Genomic DNA, 20,048 nt, shown 5'->3' on the forward strand with positions numbered 1-20,048 from the left:
AAAATAGAGTCACGGGTATGAAACAACCATCGAGACCAAATCGCATCGAAAAGGTCTTCTGCTTCTCTAATTAAATTTAGAACTGTTTAGAAATGTACATACCGAACATAGCCGTCTAGGAATAGGAGGACCCCAGATGTTGTTAATGAAGACATAGTCGGGTGGAGCACTGAACGACCTCATTCAAAAACTATCCACAAAATGCCGTCCACTTTTGCTGCAATTTTCCAATCAAATTACTAAGCCCACCGTAAATTACTTATTTGATATTTGTGCTTTCTCAGCATGATAAAATTTGAAAACTTATTAAAGGATACTAATTACAACGTCATGAATTCCTAATACAACTTATTAATGAAAAGGAGTATTACCTCATAATCACAATCATGACGTCTGTAAGGAGACAACCGTCTCAAGTAATTCCATCTTTACGATGGGGATTAGAGCTTACTGGCTTGTGGGGTCGTGTTATGATGAACATTAGTTACAAAAGTGATACTTAAAAGCCAATATACATGTCTATAAAAGTAAAAATTTTGCCGCCTATCATTTCAGTTTAGGGAACCGGCATTATCATCATCATCGTCGTCGTCGTCATCATTATTTTGTTTGAGAGAAAAGTAGCGAAAAAAAAATAATCTGCACAGACAACGACGTAGGGAAGAATGGTTATCAAAATAACATTTCCACCCCCGGCCCCATCCAATAGAATGATAATATTCGCCCTCCCAGTGTACCAGATGACTTCAAACATTGTTGAATTTCCTTTGAGTTTGGAGGAATTCTCAAATGAGTGCGTAAAGTAATCCGGACTGCTTTTTTTCGTTTGTCTTTGGAAGTGCTTTTAGTTTACTTCGAGTTGGTAAGTGCGTGTACCCACGATGGGGTCCAGACCTCTCATAGGCTGAGCCAAGAAATTCAGTAATAAACGCCAATCAAACATGATCACTGATGAGTGAAAACAATTTGGAGATCATGTAAAGCAACCAAAGCCTCACTGTGTCCAACACATAAATTCTCCCACTTGCTGCTAAGTAAGCGTCCATTAAAGAATTCAATTGTTCTTAATTAAAACGGAACATTTAATTAACCTCAATGAAACACATCTTTAAGGAACATTTCATTCTCTATATAAAACTGTTCTAATAAGGCCTTAAATTTCTGTTTAAAATATAAAATCTAAAACCCAAGCTTTTTCCGATCAACGGCATGATGATGATGCCGTTGATCGGCGAAAGCTTGGATTTTAGATTTTACTTTTTAAACAACAGTTTAAGGTCTCATTAGAAGAGTTTCATAGTTTTAATTATGCTGGTGAAGGACAACATGAACAGATTATTTCATTCTCTCTTTAATGACATCACGAATTCCAACAATGGTAGCCTGGACATTATCATATTAATTTAAATAACAAGAAATTGAATATACTGCAGTCCAACAAAAGATAATATTCTTTTCACACTAATACTACAGAGAAAGATTTAGGATAAGCTATGATATTCAGTACACTGCATGAACACAGTTGCACAAGGACACCTAGATACCACTATCCCCAGCTTAACTATACAACTGTCAATTAATTTCACTCATGGTATTTAGAAAGCAAAAGTTTAAAACTGCAATTATGGAATCTAATTCCCAAACAATTCCCAACCAATTGACTTATGCTTAAATTCCTGTAAAACACAGACCTGTTTATCAAACTAGATTTTGTATTACCAAAACTGTATAGCCTGATTTATGAGCCTGAACACAGTTGCACTCTAGTCCTTTTACTGACAAGACAAAGGCACTTGGGAGCAGCTTATTCCTATCAGTTTGTTCATAAGTTTGAATGAGTTACAATTATCAGTCTCTTGTCGACAAATAAGCCTTGTACAGATCGTGATTTCCTCCACAATTTTGAAAACTAGTCCAGAAGCTCTTATCAAAGGTGATCACATAGTTTAGAAGCTTCAAAAGGCATGATTTCTTTCAGAACACTAGATTGGAAGAAAGTGTTTGTGAAGCCTACAGAGAGTTAGTGACATATTGGTTGAGAAACTAGTAATTGTATAAACAAATATTGACTTAACTGTTATCATCAATTAAAGCCTTTATATTTGACTGGGAAAATAGTCTTTTTCATAACAGTGCTAACCCTTTTTGACTAATACTGTTAAGTTGGCATGTTATTCCATATAAACCAAAGTCTGTACACTGTACATGGACTGTATTATAGCATAATCATCATCCTTATAGCTGTGTTGTAATATGTTATTTCATTATTCTTTCTTCATAAGCAACCAATGGAGTCTCTATATCAGAATATTCCAGACAAGTCCCATAAGCAACTGACTATATATAATTAATACATTGATTATTTACAGTTTTATTAACAATTACTATTACTATTGTTAAAATTAAGATCAGGGAAAAAAGATGATCCTGAACTCTTCCTCTTTCTCAACCAGTTGTGCTCTGTTCACATACTATCTAAAGCAAGTCTGTTTTTTAACTTCAACCCTCACTGACTTAACCTCACCCAACATTATTGATTACTATTAATTACTTAGTGAATACATGGCAGATGTTAATAATCAAAGCGACGTTCTCTCCCATATTCTAAACCAGGTTTTACAACATCCACATAGTCCAAGTCCAGGTCATAAAACTCACTTAAGCTGTCACCATCATCATTTCCTGCCATTTTTGTTATAGATTCCAATGGAATTATTTCATAATCCTCCAGTACAAAGTCAATTTCATCCCTTGGTGTTCCATGCCAGCTGCGACTCAGTGGATGTTCTTCAGTTTGTCCATCTGGTTCTGTAAACGATGCACTTTCTGCACTGTCTAACCCATCCTCACTGCTACCAGGAATTGTGGGAAGGGTCAGTTGGCCACCAGGATATGCACAGCAGCTGATACTGCGACATTTCTTCATGTCTCTATTGGCTTCAAAGGGAAATTTATTGATTGTTACTTTCAAACAAGTGAAAAAAAATTTAACTTTTGAATTACATCATACATGACAGTAAATAAATATAATAACTGTTCTCTAAATAAAATAATAACCAAACAAAAATTCATGTCATTTTTCAAAATATTTTAACTTGAAATTCTTATGGCAAGTATATTCTGGAAATGATTACATGGTACTGAACCTTTGAAGCAAAAGTTACTGAGGTGTAAACAGCAGCTTAATGGTTCAATTTTTTTTCTGCTCCTGATACAGTTTCTAGTTTTGTGCAATATTGATTGTCCACTGAAAAAATATGCAACATTTTCACTCATGTAGTTAGTGGCTATGTACAATATACCCACCTGGATGTCATGTGAACACATTTTCTAAGTTAGATGTTAAATTTGGTGTAATGATACTCTACTGCGTAATATACAAATATTGATATCATTATTATCATTAGTAACATCACTGTTGCAATAAAAACTATAATTATCAGTTTTACTATTAGTGTTATCATACAGTAAAAGGTGTTGCTAAAAAGATAAATCTGAGCCAAACAGAAAATAAAACATTAGTGCATTGGAGTTTTTAATTAGTAAAAAAATTTCCCTTACAGAATAAATGAGATGTCACTGCTAGCATTTTTGAAGCTCACCTGGAACATCAATAGCATCTTCAACAGCAGTATTAAACCCAAACAGGTTATCACTGTGAAAACTTGACCATTCCTTACCATAGGATTTGTATTTCAGGGTTTGGGGCCTTAAAAATTAAAGAAAAACATAACTCACTTTTCCACTGACATACATCAATCATAAAGAGAGACTACTTTGGGGAGATACACTATGCTGATGGAGTGTGTATTTACACACACACACACACACAGTGCACAATAAATGGAAATGTAGGAGGATCACTGGCACTAATGGCTTCCTATTCTTGATGAGTAGAAGTTGTTAATGTGACTTAAGGTTATTAAGTGGATGAGAGCCTTTGGTTCTACTCCAAAACATAAAAAGTAACAAGTTTCTCCTGGATGGGATTGTTTTTAATAACAAGTGACACTCTGCATTTTATCAGATTTCCCTGATAGTTTGCAGATCCCATTCAGACTTCTGCATGGAGAGAGGTACTATGAGAGTTAATTGTTTTAACCCTTTAACTCCCAAGATCTTATTAGTAATTCTCCTTACTATCTCCAATACAGTTCTTGTGATGTTAGTTTGGAGGATTTAGAATTGGATCATCTTCGAATCCCCTCACTGATATTTTTCTCGATTCTCATAACTTGTCTGCTAACATTGTTTTGATATTGTAAGGAGAAATTCTGTCTTGGTCACTCATGAGAGTTAAAGGGTTAACCAAGAAACACAAAGGATCTTAAACACAGCTAAATCCCACAACTCCTGATAAAAAGAGTGACATCCAAACTATTAAGTCACCCTGTCTCTCAAAAGTTTACAATCTTGAGAGGTAAAGCCCCTCTTTTCCTTACTTTTCTGCAGATGGATACTCTGCACTGAATGTTTTTGTTCTGGGTCGTCTTTCTGAGTCGTCCCTCTTCAATTCTTTCTCATGCAGTCTATGAATAAGTGATCTGATACCTCCCGGAGTTCGTGTTTTCATGTAGTAGTCCATTTGATGTTTACTGAGACTTGTCTGCAGAAATAGTAGCATGGCTGAATTGTTCACAAAAGAATTAATGCTTGCAAGCCTGTTGAGAAAAAAATTGTTCAGAAAAAAATATGTTAGAAGACAATATTTCACCAATTTTCTTGTTAATACTTTGAGACTTATTGAATGTCACCACAGTCACAAATGTGACCAAGAGGAAAGGAACTTCTACCTGTAAACATAAACTCCTAAATTACCATCTGTAAAAAAATTAATCGTATTGAATAGATCAAGTTCATATTAAAGGAACTGGAAGCAATAAAAATCAATATGAAACTACAACTGGGTTTGTAGTAACTTTGTACACAGACCTATTCAGAAATCTTGATAATCCTTCTTGGCGTTTCTGTAAAAAGCTCTCCTTGAAACGTCCAACATACTGTTTTCTTGGTAGATGTGGAACTTGCCTATTCAAAATAAGTCATTTATTCTTATGTTTTAAACATTAATCAGTTCAAAAAAGGCAAAGGGATATGTATATTTATTGTACCACTATCAATTAAAATTCAATTCACAAATATCTTAAGCCCAGATTGACATCATGACCCAAAATTTAAAAACAAAGAAATCATTTTATTCAGACTTGAATATTTGTTTGAAGTTCTAATAATTGGAGAACTTTAAACCTCCAGCACACTTACACCATTACAACATCATCAAGACCCAATCTGGTTCTCAGCCAAACAAACTCTGAATATCTTCGTCTCACTTGAGAATGGAACAATGGAAATGCAGGATGATTTGTCTACAGAAAGATTAACAAAGGTAAGAGAGAACAATCATGATAAAATTCAATCGAGGAATTCTTGCCTATGATTAAATGTTGAGGCATGTGATTATCATGTGGTAGTCACACCTCTGACATGCCCCCTGACACACCTCCAATAAGTAAATCATTATCTCTACTCACTTTAGAAAAATTTGGTTTCTTATTCCTATCTTAGAGCAAAGGCTGGTTGCAGATGAAGACATCTTATTATCGAATAAGTCACTTTGAATTTCCAAAATTGGGTTGGTGGAATAAATTGTGTTAAATATGTCACTCTTAGTGTGCATCAATGTAGGGTTGATTCCATTGCAACATATTGCAGTACCCTAATTTCATAACATGATTGGCATGAGGGACGATACTCTGATTTTACTGCTTACCGGTTAGAATTCATAACATCTCAGTTGTTTTCTTTGCTCATTCCTCAACAAAGATAAACACACGCCTTTCGAATGCCCCAAATTATCGACGCGATGACAAAGGAAATTTGCATGACTTTCGATATTAGCTTCGACCCACAGAAGAAACCCGTTGAAGTTTATAAACCAGGAATGCTCATTTAAAACCTTGAGAGTTACTGAATACGATAACAATTTGTGTTGTCCTAGGTCTCAAGGTTTCCGTGGACCTTGGAATGAATTGCCGCCCCCCAAGAGACTCAAAACTAACGAAACACCGGCTTACCTTCAATTCAATTTCGTAGTCAGTATAAAGTGCCTTTTCTTTCTCAATATGGGTTCGAGGATTTTTCACTTCGATTTCCAAATACTGAAAACACAACATAGCAAAATAAATGAAATGAAAACATCTCGCAAAGTTCAGTCAGACTTAAAACACAATTAGAAATCGCTTTTACACACCGCGTTGCCGTACGCAGTTTCTCCCACTTGATCTCTTATCATAATCCAATCAAAATTCGGCTGAAACAGCCTGTAACCTCGTCTTCTATGCATGTGTGACCAAGATACCTGAAAACATCAACAAACCTCCTGAGCTAAGCGGCCAAAACAAAGAAAATTACAAACAAGAGAAGCCCCTAAACCGATTGCGTACATACCAGCCATTTTGCATCCGAACCCACTCTCCCCAGGGCTTCACGAATTCAGTTACATCACCGAAAATATATAAGGTATTGTACAGTTGAACAGACCGCCAAAACGTTTGAGACGAAGATAGATGTTTTGTAACATCATCTTACGATACGTGGGTTGGGATACTCATGACTAAATTTAATAAGCTTCCCATCGTTTCGCGATGTTATGTAATAAAATTGGTGCTTCGTGGTTTGCACGAAGTAGGTGCTCGATAGTTCACATTGAGGTCACATCAACGTTTGACAAGACTAATGAGTTTGCATTCACTGGCACCAGTGGGTAAATGAGGTACCGTGCAGTGAAAGAACAAGTTATAATCTTTAGAAGCCTTTGTTTCTCATTCAGGAGTTGTGAATGCAAAGAAACGCGGGGAGGAAAGGAGAAGTATCGGAGGGGATCGTAAAAAGAACTGCCATATGAAGCACGTGTCCCGCGGTCCTGGGGCACTGCACGTGAGAGACGGCGTGATTGTAGATAAGTCAGATTGTTAGCTTGTTTCTTCCATAATGAACTTATAGAGGTCGATGATTCTCCTCTGAAGCGACTTAAACTTGCCTTTTAAGCAGTTTTTGGGGTTTCTCTCTTTGACTCGTCCTTAAAGCGCGAGGAGATTCAAATAATGTTACATCTACATTGAAAACAGAAGCATTATTTCTATCATAAAGATTTTATTTTTCCCAGATACATGGTTCAAACACCTGTACACACCTTTGTGTCGAAGAAATATCCGTGATTGATTTCCGGAGGAGGTATTTCCCTGTATAAGCTACCAACTAGTACGTATCTGCCTCTCTAAAAGGCTTGGTTTTGGAGCTTTTTTGGGGGTCTAAACACAGGAATACATTTTCAGAACTATGGCCTTAAAACACGGATGATTTTCAAGGTAACCCGGAGAACATGTAAACATATTTGTTTTTTCAACTCCACATGGACAATAGAGAAAGAGAAGGAACCAAATATATTATTCGAGCTGAGTTCAAGGTTAAATTTTACCATTATTGACCTCTGGTACTGATATGAAGATTCATTTGGCTACAAAACTAAGAACTTGTTTCAATGGCTAGGCGTTAAAACAGCCATGGATCTTGGAGCCTACTTTTGGTAACGAGTGAGGAGAGTGACAGTTTTCTGTCTGAAATAGGGTCAAGAATTGGAGAACCGAGCTGCATACCTCTATCAAAAGTACCAAGGAGTTGGTGATTACAGATACGCCGGAATTCGAGTTTTCTGTTCATTGTTCAACATCATACGTTATTCCTTGCATCCGGTTGCATTAGTACTGTTGAGGTCACATTTTAGAGTTTCCACATTAGCCTCTAACAGACTTCGATCAAGGCGAAATAAGTCTATAAAAGTATGAAATAAACAATCTCTCTGAAAGAAATATCGCGTGTCGAAAGAGCTTAGAAAATTTTCTTTGCGTGACTGTGGTGTTATTACGTAATAATTTGATATGATTCAGCGAAGCGGCCTTGCATCAAATACTAACCGTGAAATTACTAGGTTTTTGAATGTCCATCAAAGCTAATGTCTGATGAAGAGGAATTTCAGCACGAGGAACGAGGACTTGTTATAGCTTTATTTGTAAGAAACATTTTGCTTGCCATCGTTAAAACCGGGTCCAAGTGATTACAGACCGCCGCACGCGCTTCTACTCTTTCTTGGTCGTCTTTATCGCGTCTTCCGTAGAGAGCCTACTACACAGGCTAATTCCAAAATTAAAAATATTTTACGCTTCTGTAGCCGTATTTGGGTCAGGGCTATTGTAAGAGCGAGTGAACGACCCATCGAAACCCAACAACAAAAACTTACTAATACTGAGAGATAGTATGTTAGTTTTTGAACGGTTCCTTATCAACATCATTGACCAGGCTTTGCTCATGAAACGAAGACTGAATTTTTACCGCAGTATTCTGTAGCTGGTGCAGTTGGTGGTTTCCAGCAAGTTATGCAGGAGCAGAGCAAGTGTAAAAAGCGATGCTCGAGGCCGCGAAAGATATGGCTGAGATAAAGCACAGACGAAAGTCTTGAAATAGTTAGTCAAAGGAATGTCGCATTTACTGCTTACATGGTATTAGGTGTTACCTGTACTCACTTAGCCAACAGCTTTCACTATTTTCCGTAAGCTAAGAGTCCGTTACGTCAAGAAGATCAGTTTGTACAGCTTGAAATTTGCTTACGACAGAACGGAAAACGGTGACGCCGACAACGGAAGACGAGGTCAGAGGACATTCGCAAATTGGTTTGCGCGTCTCTTTGGGTAAGAAAATATTCAGCCTAACTCAAGAAACAGGTCAGCTTACCTCGTTTAAATAGTTGTCAGAAAAGCTGTGATTGACCAATTTTTCGGTTAACAGATGTTCATGGCTTCATAACGTAACTACCGGGGCACGAGTAGAAATAAAAGTCTGGCACGTCTTCAATTTTGGGCAAGAGATGCACTTCACTTTCTCATGTTTACATGTGCTGTCACTCACTTCATCCTGTGACTGACGTTTTTCAGGGTTGAACGGAACACTTGTAGCTCTAAACCGGAATTATCTTAACTCCACACCGGAAGTAGTATTGCATAGCCTACGTTCTTGGGAAGGTGAAAAAAACGTACCAGTCAAGAGAAGGCGAATAGTTTCTGAATTTTTCCTCTCGAAGTTTTGTTTTCGTGACTGAGTGAAAATGAGTAACTCGAAGGCCCTTTCCCCATCTTCCAACCGCCACCCACGCACTTAACTTGTCCTCAGGCCGGAAGCGTTTAATTTGATAAGATACCGTTATAATATCTTGCCTAACTCTGAAAACCAATTTGCTTTTCGGGTCAGACGACGAAATCGATTTTGTTATAATCAAATGAGGTCGAATTTTAGATAGTTCTAAAGAAGAAAATTGACACACAAGATTATTAGAACCAGAGTATTCATAAAATCTTAGATTTATCGTACACTATTCGATTATAGAATATTTCTACAAATGGATATCATATTAAAAAGTGACCTCATTAATGAGTCATCATAACATTTCAATGCCTTGTCCAAATGGCATACTTGGTTTACGAGCTGTCACGCAAATTCTTCCTCCAATAATAATCCTATATAGGTATTTGCACTCTATCCAAAGGCCAAACCTATTCTTTCATGCGCACGCGTAATATTTCACGCAACATTCCAACATTCACTTAGTCATGATAATCATACAACGTTAGTGTAACGCAATTCTATCATTTCGACTACATCGTAAGTTAGAAACACAGATGCTGACTGTAAACTGTCACATGAAGATGAAAACTCATCACGATCTTTCCAATCAAGTCCACCTATGGAAGAATGAAGAACACTATATTCGGAGTCACCATCGTCTCCATCTTCTTCCGAAATGGCATCTCCTTGGACACTACATTCTTTGCTTTCATAAACCATACTAGCCGTTGATTTGCACTTATTAATCTGACGAGCACAAGGAATACTTAAAACGTCGTACTCTTTCAATCGCACTTCCCTTTGGCAAGCATCCAAAGTATCTTCCTCATCACTACTGTCACATCTACCAGCTGATTTATCATTTTGAGAATTTAACCAGTCTCTTACACGAATAAAAGGTTCGTCTTTAACGATTTCATAGTCTGATAAATCAAACTCCGTTTCGTTATCCCCTTCATAAGGATTGGGGCTGCCCGATTTACCATCAGTGCTCTTACAATTGGCTTCATCAATCCTGGGGCAATTCATACCCGAGGGGGCAATCATGAGCTGTCCACCTGGTAATACTGATGCTACATTATGGGTCAGACTAAGTCTTCTGTTCAAAGGGGTTGACTGTTTCTCGAAGCAAACGGGACAGAAACCCCGAAGTTGTGAATTTGAACGTGATTTGCAGGTGGTTTGACATGTGTATCCTGAGCTCCAGCCATTTCCCATATGGCCGCTGGAGGCGAAGTGCTGTTGTGAGGCAACCCAGCTGGAAACATCTGAAAGAATACAGAGAAAGTGAGGTTGATTTTACAATATAATCTAAGTATCTTTTAGAAGGTTTTTGCTTATTATAACTTTTTGGTTAACGGAACCCAAACGGCTGGCAAGAAACCCTAACGTCCCCCCCCCCCCTCTCCTCAGAACAAAAGAGACCATAGAAGGAATTAAAACTTCATAAATATATGCGAAAACAACGAGAAAGCAGATTACTCTCAAACAACACTGGGATCAAAGCAAACTTATTAAGCAGAGAGGAATTATCAAAAGGATCTTTTTGAGAGCAGGAATGACGTATTTTTCTATTCATAGCAACCATTTTCTAAGCCTAGTAAATAATGGGAACTTACCATCCAATATTCCTAGACTTTCTTCATCTGGCTGAACACTACCCGAATAACCGCTGTCCACTGTTGAATGACATGTACATCTTCTGTCTTTGTATCGTTGACATGCCCCTGTAGGGTCAATGATGTCGACAAGATCTCTCTTATCTCTTCCGCTGATAAAGTTCTCCATCTCTTTTCTTGTTAAGTTACTTTGGATAAACAGATGAAATACGGAGTCCGCGAGAATTGGGGTGATTCGCGATAGACTGGAAAACAAAAACCAAAATTCAGGTCAATCTGGTTTATGCGTTCAAATTCGAGCAAACATGGTGGGAAAACAAATGCAAAAAACCGGTGCAACCTAATTCATCTCACATTTTCAAATTACTCTTCAACAAGGCTAATGTTTGGCACAGAAATCAAATTTTCAAACTGCAAATATATCATAATATGTAACAAGGCCACCTGGTAGTAAATTTGCAAACTTCAAACTAATGAAATTCGCATCACGTTTCTGCTCTTGTGAAACATATTTACTCAGATATACACTTTTTACACGTATACTTTTAATTTTCAAAATGACGTAAGAGAGGGTTAAAGGTGTGACTACGCCAAGGCAAAAAACGTTGATCTAGGAAGCGGTTTCCTTCCAGAAGCTTTAAAATACTGATTTTTCATCAAAATATGCAGAAAATACCGTTAGTGAATGCAACAAAGGAAAAGCTTTTGTTCTGAGTGTACTTTGGACTGTTTTATACAATTGCCTTCTTGTCACAAAAAGGCTCAGGATTAGAGCCATGTTGTTCACGTGCGATTCTACTAAGTGACTTGTTTCATCATTCAAGCTGCCATGGAGAATAGTTGGTGCGAAAAGATGGCGAAATCTAAAATAAACTTGATTAGAAATGATATTTTTGTCCCGTAATTAACTCTAACGTGAGCAAATAGATAAAAGAGGTGTTTTCATTCAACAAGTTGATCTGCTCTCTTGGATATGATCGAATATTTTCCGCAAAAAAAAGGAGGAACAAAACGAACAAAAAATAATTAAAGGATATGGCTAGATAACGTAGTACCAGGATCCAAGGACCTATTTATATCCAGCTCGGATTCAGAGATCTCACTCAACTGAGTTGATCACAAAGCTACAAAAAAAAAAATCTATTTTTTTCGTTTGGGATGGCGTGCAAACCCTTTCCGAAATGTCGATTTTTTTTCTCAGTAACCAGGCTGGAAAATTACAAATGGAAAAATATCCAGCCCTGTCATCGGGAAAAAACTTCAAAAATCGCACCGTGTTATTCTGACGCGGGACAGCGCGTGGGTTGGTCAGTTTCGAGCATTTATTTACATGAGGAACAGGACAGGGCAGGTCGGGTTAGTGATGGCAAAAGATGGACTGGATCTTACCTGGCCAAAGCCTCCTGTAGACCACTTCGACGTTCCTCTAAAAATCCTTTGCTAAATCGACCAAAGACTTTTCTCCTCGTTGGCAACGGAGGTAGTTTCCTGAAAGTAACCAAGGCATAAATCGATCTTCAATAAATCATGTATGAAACGGTACGTGGTTAAGTACATCTCAGCCACCGCCTCTAAAAATAAAGCTAAACGAATGGTCCAGCTCATTGAGCGTGTACCTTATAGGAAGCAAGCATTGAAGGCTGAATGGTTCTTGAATGAAATTGATTTAAATGGACGGCCGTTTACAGTATGCAAATTTATTTTGATCCATGAAACAAAGGAGGGAAGGTGTCTTGGCAACCAGACAAGTCGCTATCAAGCTGATGCAATCTCCGCGGTTTGGACGCTAAATTCTTATTTCCTACAGGAACTTGTTAATATTTCGGCCAACAATTCTAAAACCAGTAGGAGCGACTTAACGCACAACGCCAGCGAGTTCTATTTGTTGCTCCATTTGAGTGCTCATACAAAACTTTGAGGCATGAGTGCTACTTAATGACAATAATGAAAACAATCAATGACTTTTAAATGCATGGTTGTAAAGGTTTCTAACTTACAGTGTCAGTGAGGTATGTCTTGATAAATGTTTCCATAACCAAATAAACTCCGAGAAACGTCTTCTAACTTGAGTATTTTGCTTAGCAAAGATCATACTGTTGGTCTGTGAATGAGTAGGTAAGTTACTACAGATCAATTATTTTTAATGTATATTCACTATTTTCGGGTCCAACCTAATCACAAGTATTCAGAAAAACACGCCCGAACATTCAAAGCAAATTAAAGAGGCACAAGAAGGGTGGGGGAAGGGAGTTCTTGATCAAACTCTCTAACTTTTCCTCTTCTCTCCTGATCATGCCCTTCCCCTCTGCTATCATTATAATATTTTCAAAACACTTTAAACAGGTAACGAGGAAAAACAATATGATGTTTTCATGTTTTCACTATCTCTTTGTATACTAAGTTGGTTTGAAAACTTTGCTTGAAATTTTTAAGTAGAGTTGAGATCGAATCTTGATTTATTCCTTGCTAAAATAAGGAAGATTTCGTGATCAGTTCGTTTCATAAAGGTCGACTTATTCGGCTGCTCCCCACCCACGCCCACACGGATATGTGCCCACCAAAAGCTAAGAACCGGAATTTTACGGTAAGTTTCCAAAAATAACACTTTCACCCACCAGAACTACGATCTCGAAGTCTGTATAAACAGGCCATCTGCGCAACAAATGGGTTCGAGGATTACGAACATGGATAGAGATGAACTGAAAAAAAAGAGTGCTGTTAGCGTTATATTGCCTCTAACTGACCGCCACTCCTCCATTTGGCTAACAACCAACTTATAGGATTATAGAAAGGTCACGTTTTTAAAGCAAAATTTTTTTGTCCAGAGGGGTTCAATGTCCTTTGTTCGCTAGATCGCTCGGTGTGGGTCGATTTGTGCCGCTTCCCGAAAGACCGCGGGCTCACCACAAGCAATGTGCTTGTATCGTAGCGAAATCTTTACACTTTTTCACCATTCTGACTTTCTCTCTCTTCGAAATGTTTTCCGTAACGCTGAAAGAAAGTAAACGCCCTAAATAGAATTAGATCTCTCGTCTCATTAGTAGCATCCCCTGGTTCACGAATGTTAATCTTTGGTATACGATCACGCGTGTGGGTCCCCTCTGGGTGCCGTCACGTTCTTTTCTTCACAAACGATAAATTTGTACCCAATTTTTTTGCAAACCGTAGTTAGAACATTTATAATAGTCCATACGCATGTGCAGTGTATAAATAAATTGAACAAACTGATTTGCTTTGAAAACATCAATTTCTCATGAAGCTTGAGATAGATTAACAGAACAAAGACGTGTCATATCTTGCTCATTAGCGTAATAAAACATTTCTAACAGGGTCTCTGGAATTTGGAAATGACTTGTCTGAAGAGATGAATGAAGGTTTTCTCCTTTCTTGCAATTAACTCAGATAAACAATGGATCGGGGATGCAATTTCAGCCCACAGGTGAATAACTTTCCTTCATATTTTATTCAAACCGTGGAATGGGCCTTATAATCGCTCGTAAACCAATTTTTTTTCTTTTGGTGAGCTCAGCCGCACATAATCGAGATAAGGGATCCATTCAAAGGGGGAGATTTTGATCTCGGGTGTTATACGGGCTGTTATAATCCACACTGACAAGCAAGTCCTACACGGTTAATATTCCTCAACAGGATGCCTACTCTGGTTAGTTATTGAAGGTTTTTCTATTCTATTGCGTTTCATTGACAAATGTTCGTGGAGACAGCAAAGTGGCTGTTGGCAAAGTAGCTCCTCACAGATTTTCCGTTTTAAGGCATTTGAACACATTGTGTACCTTCTTCACGCAGTAATCGAAATACAATTCAGCGTTGAGAAATGAACGGCAAAAGATTTATGCATTGTTTACCTCAAAATCCGCTGCCTGTCCGGCCAAGTTTGCCATTGTCGGGCTCTTCTGTGTTCAATTAACCACTCAGCGCAGACTTTTAGTGTAATTTTCTTCTCGTTTGGTGAGGCGGAGAGTTATTAAACCGCTCTAATACAGTAGATTCTGATATGTATTAAGTCGCGCCGTGGCATGAGCTGGAATCGAACCAGCAGAGACGGAAGTCCACAAGCGACCGTCAATCGCTAGCTTGCCAGCCACTCGGTTCCTCTCAATTTTCTAAGGTTCTTGATTGCATTGGCAGAATTTTCCTGATCCTCAGAACACGAGAAGAACTTGCGAGATTGCAACATTAGGTTTGTGAAGTGTCGAAAATTATCATATATGTACACCGCTATTATTGTCTGCCAGCGTCACTGGGTGAAGCAGGAACCAATTACCTTTCGGTTTACGCAATAAGTTTAATAAGTTATGCAAATGATCAAGCCGTGAAAGCCGCTCTCTCTGAAATGCATATCATTACAATAGGTGGTGTCGACTGCCTTCTTTAATTTACTTCATTACCATTTAGAACTCACAACATTCATTAAAGCTCAATCACTCCATTTAAAATCACGATTTAAATTGTTTTGCAACCAAGAAAAATCAGTTACTGGGCACTCCCAATAATTTCCTTTCATTTCAGTTATCATCACAACATGAGATAGATTAGAATTGGAATGTAGTGTTTTATTTTAAGCATAAGGAGAGTGTACCCTTTCACATTTAGAAAACATGAAATCGATACCTCAGGAAGGAACATTCCTGTAAAGAACTGGATCAAACACGCATTTATGTATTTCGGAATTCGAAGAAATCTAAATTTCTGAGAATACAGTATGGTGTCGATTTATTTCCATCATTTTCTATTTCAGCACGTATCATTTCTATTCTTGAGCCACTTGGTCGAACACGAGCCACTACGGTCACGTTTTAGTGCCATTTGTCAGCCTCAAGAAGAATTTTGTCTTATCCTCTGCCTGCTCTCTTGATTTTCCTCTTGCAAAAGTTCATCTCAGCGATATCTTGCTAATTCTCCCTCCCTAGACTGTATCTTCCGCTTCACTAGTGAGGGAAACAACCCTATTCGACATCCTTTGGTTTATAATCACGATCATAACCGTTATCATCTACTGTATATAAAATTGGTTGAATAATTTTAGACGGAGAACAAGTTTTGTTGCGCATAAATAAATCTTGCTGACTGATTTTTTGTTTGTTTGTTTTTTTTTTTAACTAAAGCGCAGATGGCAACTTTTTAACCTTTTAAAATCCAACTGAACCACTAGTAGTCTAAAACGCTTGCCTCTCGCAAGGGCCGCCATATTTTTACTCGTTCAAATTTCTTTGCAATTCTGTTTTCGCGGAAAACCAAGGCCACTTTTGTCTGTTTTCGTGTCTATCATAACGTCACAGCAAATGTTTATGCGAGGTTTAAAATATCTCAGTTGGGTGGGCCTACTGAAAAATGTCGTGTTATTCAAATTTCATTGAGAGTTCATCAAGCAACCACGAAATCAAACGTGATATTGTAAAAGCAACATTGTACAATTCTTTACTAATCCCGTTCGCTTCATATAGTTCTTTTTTTTTTCGACCTGTGAACTGAAGGAAAACACTAACTTGGAAGACTGGTGACTTTTTTCAGGCTGAGTGGATGTGTGTAGAGTAATTCAGGTCACCTTCCTTCGAAGAATAAGCACTGTTTGATCTGCGCTCTTCATGACATCCTTAAGGTTTTTAGAGAAGCCTGATTGATTTTTACGGATAAAAATTTTTGTCTTGGGGAGTGCATATTTTACCAAGTGTCCAATGTCTGGTTGCTAGCGGGTCTAACTTCCGCTTAAACCGGAAATTTGCAATGTTCGTGGAAACGAGGCTATCAAACAGGAAATGGTGCATTGACATTTGAAAAGTTTAGAGGGAGACAGTTAGATTAATGTCTTACTACAGGGATTGTTGTTATTAAAGAGGCACAAGAGAGCAAGCATGGAGAGTAAAAAGGGAAGAAGAAGATTGAAGGTGTTCTAAAATAGAATATAATTTTCTCATCTACATACCGTTTACCTCTGGATAGGCTTTTCAACACATGTACAAGCTAAACTTTAGTCGATACCTTGAGTATTTGTAGATCTTGTATAGTGATCGTTTCTTGATTAAATTACTGACACCATCAAACATATCAGAAAAGGAGAACGAGTGTGAATCTCGAAAGACAGAGGACCAACCTCACGGAACAGGACAAAAAACAAGATCAAGAGAACATGGAAGTGGAACCATCAGTGACAAGTAAGATTAATAGACTTTTTGATGCCTTGAGTTCAGATTCATGCTTACTTTACTTTAAAAACATTGTTATATTTTCTTCAGATGTGTCTAAACTGTCCACATATACCACACTTAAAGCAAACAACAAAGCCCTGGCGGCAGCTCTTGGTAAAGTCTTGTTGAATTTATTCTTGTCTATGAAACTTGTCAGCTATGAAGAATCAAGCTTAATTTGAGGTTTTCCTTTATCAGTATTATCAAAGATGTTAAACTTTTTTTTCAGAGGATGCCCAGCAAGAACTTTGCCTTGTTCAGCGTGAAAATGTCCAGCTTAAAAAGAAAATCTATAACAGTCATTTAGAATTTGTGGAGAAAACAAAAGTGTTAGAACAACAATTGAATTCCCATGAGAAGATCTCAGAAAATGATTTTGCATCAAAAGCAGAGGTGTGGTCCATTAAAATTTTGTCTAATCATGTGTTAACTATCAAGAAAGCATAAAACTAGTTCTTTGCTGTAGCTCTTCATTCAAGTTCATAAAGCTGATATAAGAGCTGTCAAATCCAGATTTTTTAAATTCTGGGAAAAAAGGAACTAGTGTGAATGGAGGGTTTGAAAACCTGAGTTAAAGTTATACTTTTTCTTGGGACATGTAAGCCCTTTTTGGTTTGAATGGTTAGGGTTCTCATGAAACTGCAGGGTGAACATTTTACAATTCCACAGTATTTCTTCTCATAGCTCACTAGTTTTACTAGCAACTAACTAGTTAAAGGGGCTCTGAGAATAATTTTTTAAATATTCATATAGATTGCTGCTATTCTTTTAAGACTAAAATGCTTAGAATTATTTCTAAAATCTTGCAACTTTATATAGATATGTAGGTATGATCAGACTATTTACATATTAAGGTAACTTGATTGTTTATGGCTGCTCTATTTATTTTATGTAGGCTGGAATTAAAGAAGTCCATAATCTCCTGAACCAGACATGTGGCAAGTTTGTTCAAGGTTCAAACTTTTTGTCAGAAGCCCTTCATCTTCTTAGCTCTCTCCTTGCTCCAGCTGAAGGACACAAGCATGAAACTATTCATGTAGTATCAAACAGTGTGTCTCCTTATATGGACCCTGTCTCAAACTGTGTGTGTACCACTCCTCCACCAGATGAACCATCAGCAATGGAGATCACAGATATACAATCAACCATTATTGAGAACAATGAGGTTTTCATGAAAAACTTGGACAGAGGTAAGTTTGTGGTAAGTTATCTAAGTCTGGTGTGAGAAACAACGCTTGACCACATTCCAGATAATGGAAAAAAATATCAAAAATACCTTCAACAGTTGAATGTTTTTTACATCTTTTTGGGGGAGTTTGGAAATCTGGTTTAACACAGTTTTGATGGAAACAGAGAAATAGACTGAATTAATTTGATGTAAGGTCCTAAAATATTGAAGATTCTAACTCACACTTACAGTAAGGCTTCCTGACGGGATGAATTGTTGGTGAATTTTAGAGTAAGGTCACTAGCAGATTTAGAAATTTTTAATTTCTAGTGTCACTCAAATAATAATATCCTGAAATGTAATTTCTGATTAATATGTATTAATATTCAAATGAAAATAAATTACTTCATTTTAAGGACATGTTTTGAAAATGCTCTGCCCATTTATTTGGAAAAAGGAATTCTGAGTAACATGGTGGACCAAAATGAAACAAGGAAGGAATCCAGCCAGCCTCAGCCTGCTAGATGCCACATGAAGAGAAAAAGTACCACAGGTGTCAGTTATGTAGAGCCAGGACTTCGCAGGTATTAAATGTACAACCTTAATGACTCTCTACAATGGGGGAGTGGTAAAGCCATACTCTAAGGTCCCTTTGGCAATGGAAAGCAAATAACTAAGCGCAGGGAATGTTGGCCTCTTAGGTTATGTAAAAGACATTACTTCTTCCATGTCTTGTTTCCTATGCATGTGTATGCTTGTTCTTCATGTAATTTTGAACTCTACAGTATGGTCATTTTAAATGATGTCTTTGTCATGTTAGGGAGTCCTGTAAAAATTTTATCATTCAGAGTCATGTTTGTAGGTTGATTTACCAGGATTTTATTGACAAGACATGGTATGCAGTGTTGAACTGACTTCTGTTTACAAGAGATGTCTCTTTGAATTTTTCTTTGGTTTTATGTCAACAGCAAATTGCGTAGAGGAGACCCTTTTACTGACAGCAGATTGTTTGGTGATGCAATCCAAATAAACACAACACGAAAAAGTAAGTTAGGAAGTTTTTTTGTTCCAACAAGTACTTTGATCTACTATCAAGCATTGCAGCCTAAAAAATAAACCACCAGAAAATGATGATTAAATCCATCTCATCAAATCTTTTATTTTTTTATGTCCCCGATCTGTTTGGTCAAAGTTAAATTTAAGTTGGTTGAACCAAAATAAATCTATATTTTTTGCTTGCACTGTGTTGAATACATCTTTTGACTAGTTTTGCAGCACATTTCAAAGTGAATCAAGTAGCATTTATTTATTTAATTCAGCTAGAATGTACACATACATTTTAAAGCTTAAAAAAATAAATACATGAAATTGAGACTATCCTATTGGACAAGTAAGGAACATGCTGAGTACACAGATAGTAAGTGAAGTCTCTTCTTGTAGAAAAGAGAAGTTTGACAAAAGGAACCACGACTCTACCTATCATGGGAAAAACAGTAAGTGCACATGTTAGATTTTCATATTTGCTTGAGATGAGAATGTTTTATTCTCAGTGAGCTTGTTTGGCTTTAAGTATTTACAAAAATTCTTCTTTTCCTCAGAAAAAACGTGCTCCCTTGGCAAATCTAACAAACATCATCGTTGAAGAAATCTGAAAAAATCCCGAGAACTTCCCATGCATGAACTCATTGGAGTCAAAGGAATCTGGCTGGCCATGAAGAAACGAAAAACAAACAATGTACCCACAACTGAGTTATTACTTTAGAGTATTTATTTACAAGTGGATAAAGTCTTGTACGTAGAGGAGGTTTTTGTTGTGAAATATCGACCTTTTAATGTGTTTGTCGATTAAATTTATTTATCTACGAAGTAGTTGTATTTTTCCAA

General features: G+C 37.3%; 3 protein-coding genes across 12 annotated transcripts; 1 reads left to right on the top strand and 2 right to left on the bottom strand.

The window, feature by feature from the left end:
• Positions 1 to 1,335: 1,335 nt before the first annotated feature.
• LOC131791707 (uncharacterized) lies at positions 1,336 to 8,947 on the bottom strand. 8 transcript variants are annotated; one of them, XM_059109079.2, is made up of 9 exons: positions 8,788 to 8,947; positions 7,193 to 7,310; positions 6,251 to 6,358; positions 6,075 to 6,158; positions 5,263 to 5,366; positions 4,933 to 5,028; positions 4,443 to 4,661; positions 3,603 to 3,709; positions 1,336 to 2,937 (listed from the first exon to the last, which is right to left on the bottom strand). In XM_059109079.2, exons 3-9 carry the CDS (start codon positions 6,341 to 6,343, stop codon positions 2,573 to 2,575), a joined length of 1,068 nt encoding a protein of 355 aa, XP_058965062.2. In that variant the 5' UTR covers positions 6,344 to 6,358; positions 7,193 to 7,310; positions 8,788 to 8,947; the 3' UTR covers positions 1,336 to 2,572. The 8 variants fall into 8 exon arrangements, with proteins under 8 accessions (XP_058965062.2, XP_066029882.1, XP_058965063.2 ...); XM_066173785.1 differs by having other exon boundaries at positions 7,193 to 8,190; XM_059109080.2 differs by lacking the exon at positions 8,788 to 8,947 and adding an exon at positions 8,580 to 8,709.
• A 447-nt stretch (positions 8,948 to 9,394) lies between these two features.
• Positions 9,395 to 15,046, bottom strand: LOC131791637 (uncharacterized). The gene is made up of 6 exons (XM_059108979.2): positions 14,657 to 15,046; positions 13,409 to 13,492; positions 12,791 to 12,894; positions 12,183 to 12,281; positions 10,794 to 11,038; positions 9,395 to 10,442 (listed from the first exon to the last, which is right to left on the bottom strand). Exons 1-6 carry the CDS (start codon positions 14,690 to 14,692, stop codon positions 9,667 to 9,669), a joined length of 1,344 nt encoding a protein of 447 aa, XP_058964962.2. The 5' UTR covers positions 14,693 to 15,046; the 3' UTR covers positions 9,395 to 9,666.
• On the top strand, positions 14,231 to 20,026 carry LOC131791639 (shugoshin 1). 3 transcript variants are annotated; one of them, XM_059108983.2, is made up of 9 exons: positions 15,941 to 16,696; positions 16,861 to 16,963; positions 17,045 to 17,110; positions 17,226 to 17,389; positions 17,892 to 18,186; positions 18,622 to 18,748; positions 19,133 to 19,209; positions 19,605 to 19,657; positions 19,763 to 20,026. In XM_059108983.2, exons 1-9 carry the CDS (start codon positions 16,664 to 16,666, stop codon positions 19,814 to 19,816), a joined length of 972 nt encoding a protein of 323 aa, XP_058964966.1. In that variant the 5' UTR covers positions 15,941 to 16,663; the 3' UTR covers positions 19,817 to 20,026. The 3 variants fall into 3 exon arrangements, with proteins under 3 accessions (XP_058964967.1, XP_058964965.1, XP_058964966.1); XM_059108984.2 differs by lacking the exons at positions 15,941 to 16,696; positions 19,763 to 20,026 and adding an exon at positions 14,231 to 14,454 and having other exon boundaries at positions 19,605 to 19,717; XM_059108982.2 differs by lacking the exon at positions 19,763 to 20,026 and having other exon boundaries at positions 15,931 to 16,696; positions 19,605 to 19,717.
• The last annotated feature ends 22 nt before the right edge of the window (positions 20,027 to 20,048 follow it).

Source organism: Pocillopora verrucosa, chromosome 10, assembly GCF_036669915.1.
Source record: "Pocillopora verrucosa isolate sample1 chromosome 10, ASM3666991v2, whole genome shotgun sequence".
In the NCBI taxonomy this organism is placed as follows: domain Eukaryota; kingdom Metazoa; phylum Cnidaria; class Anthozoa; order Scleractinia; family Pocilloporidae; genus Pocillopora; species Pocillopora verrucosa.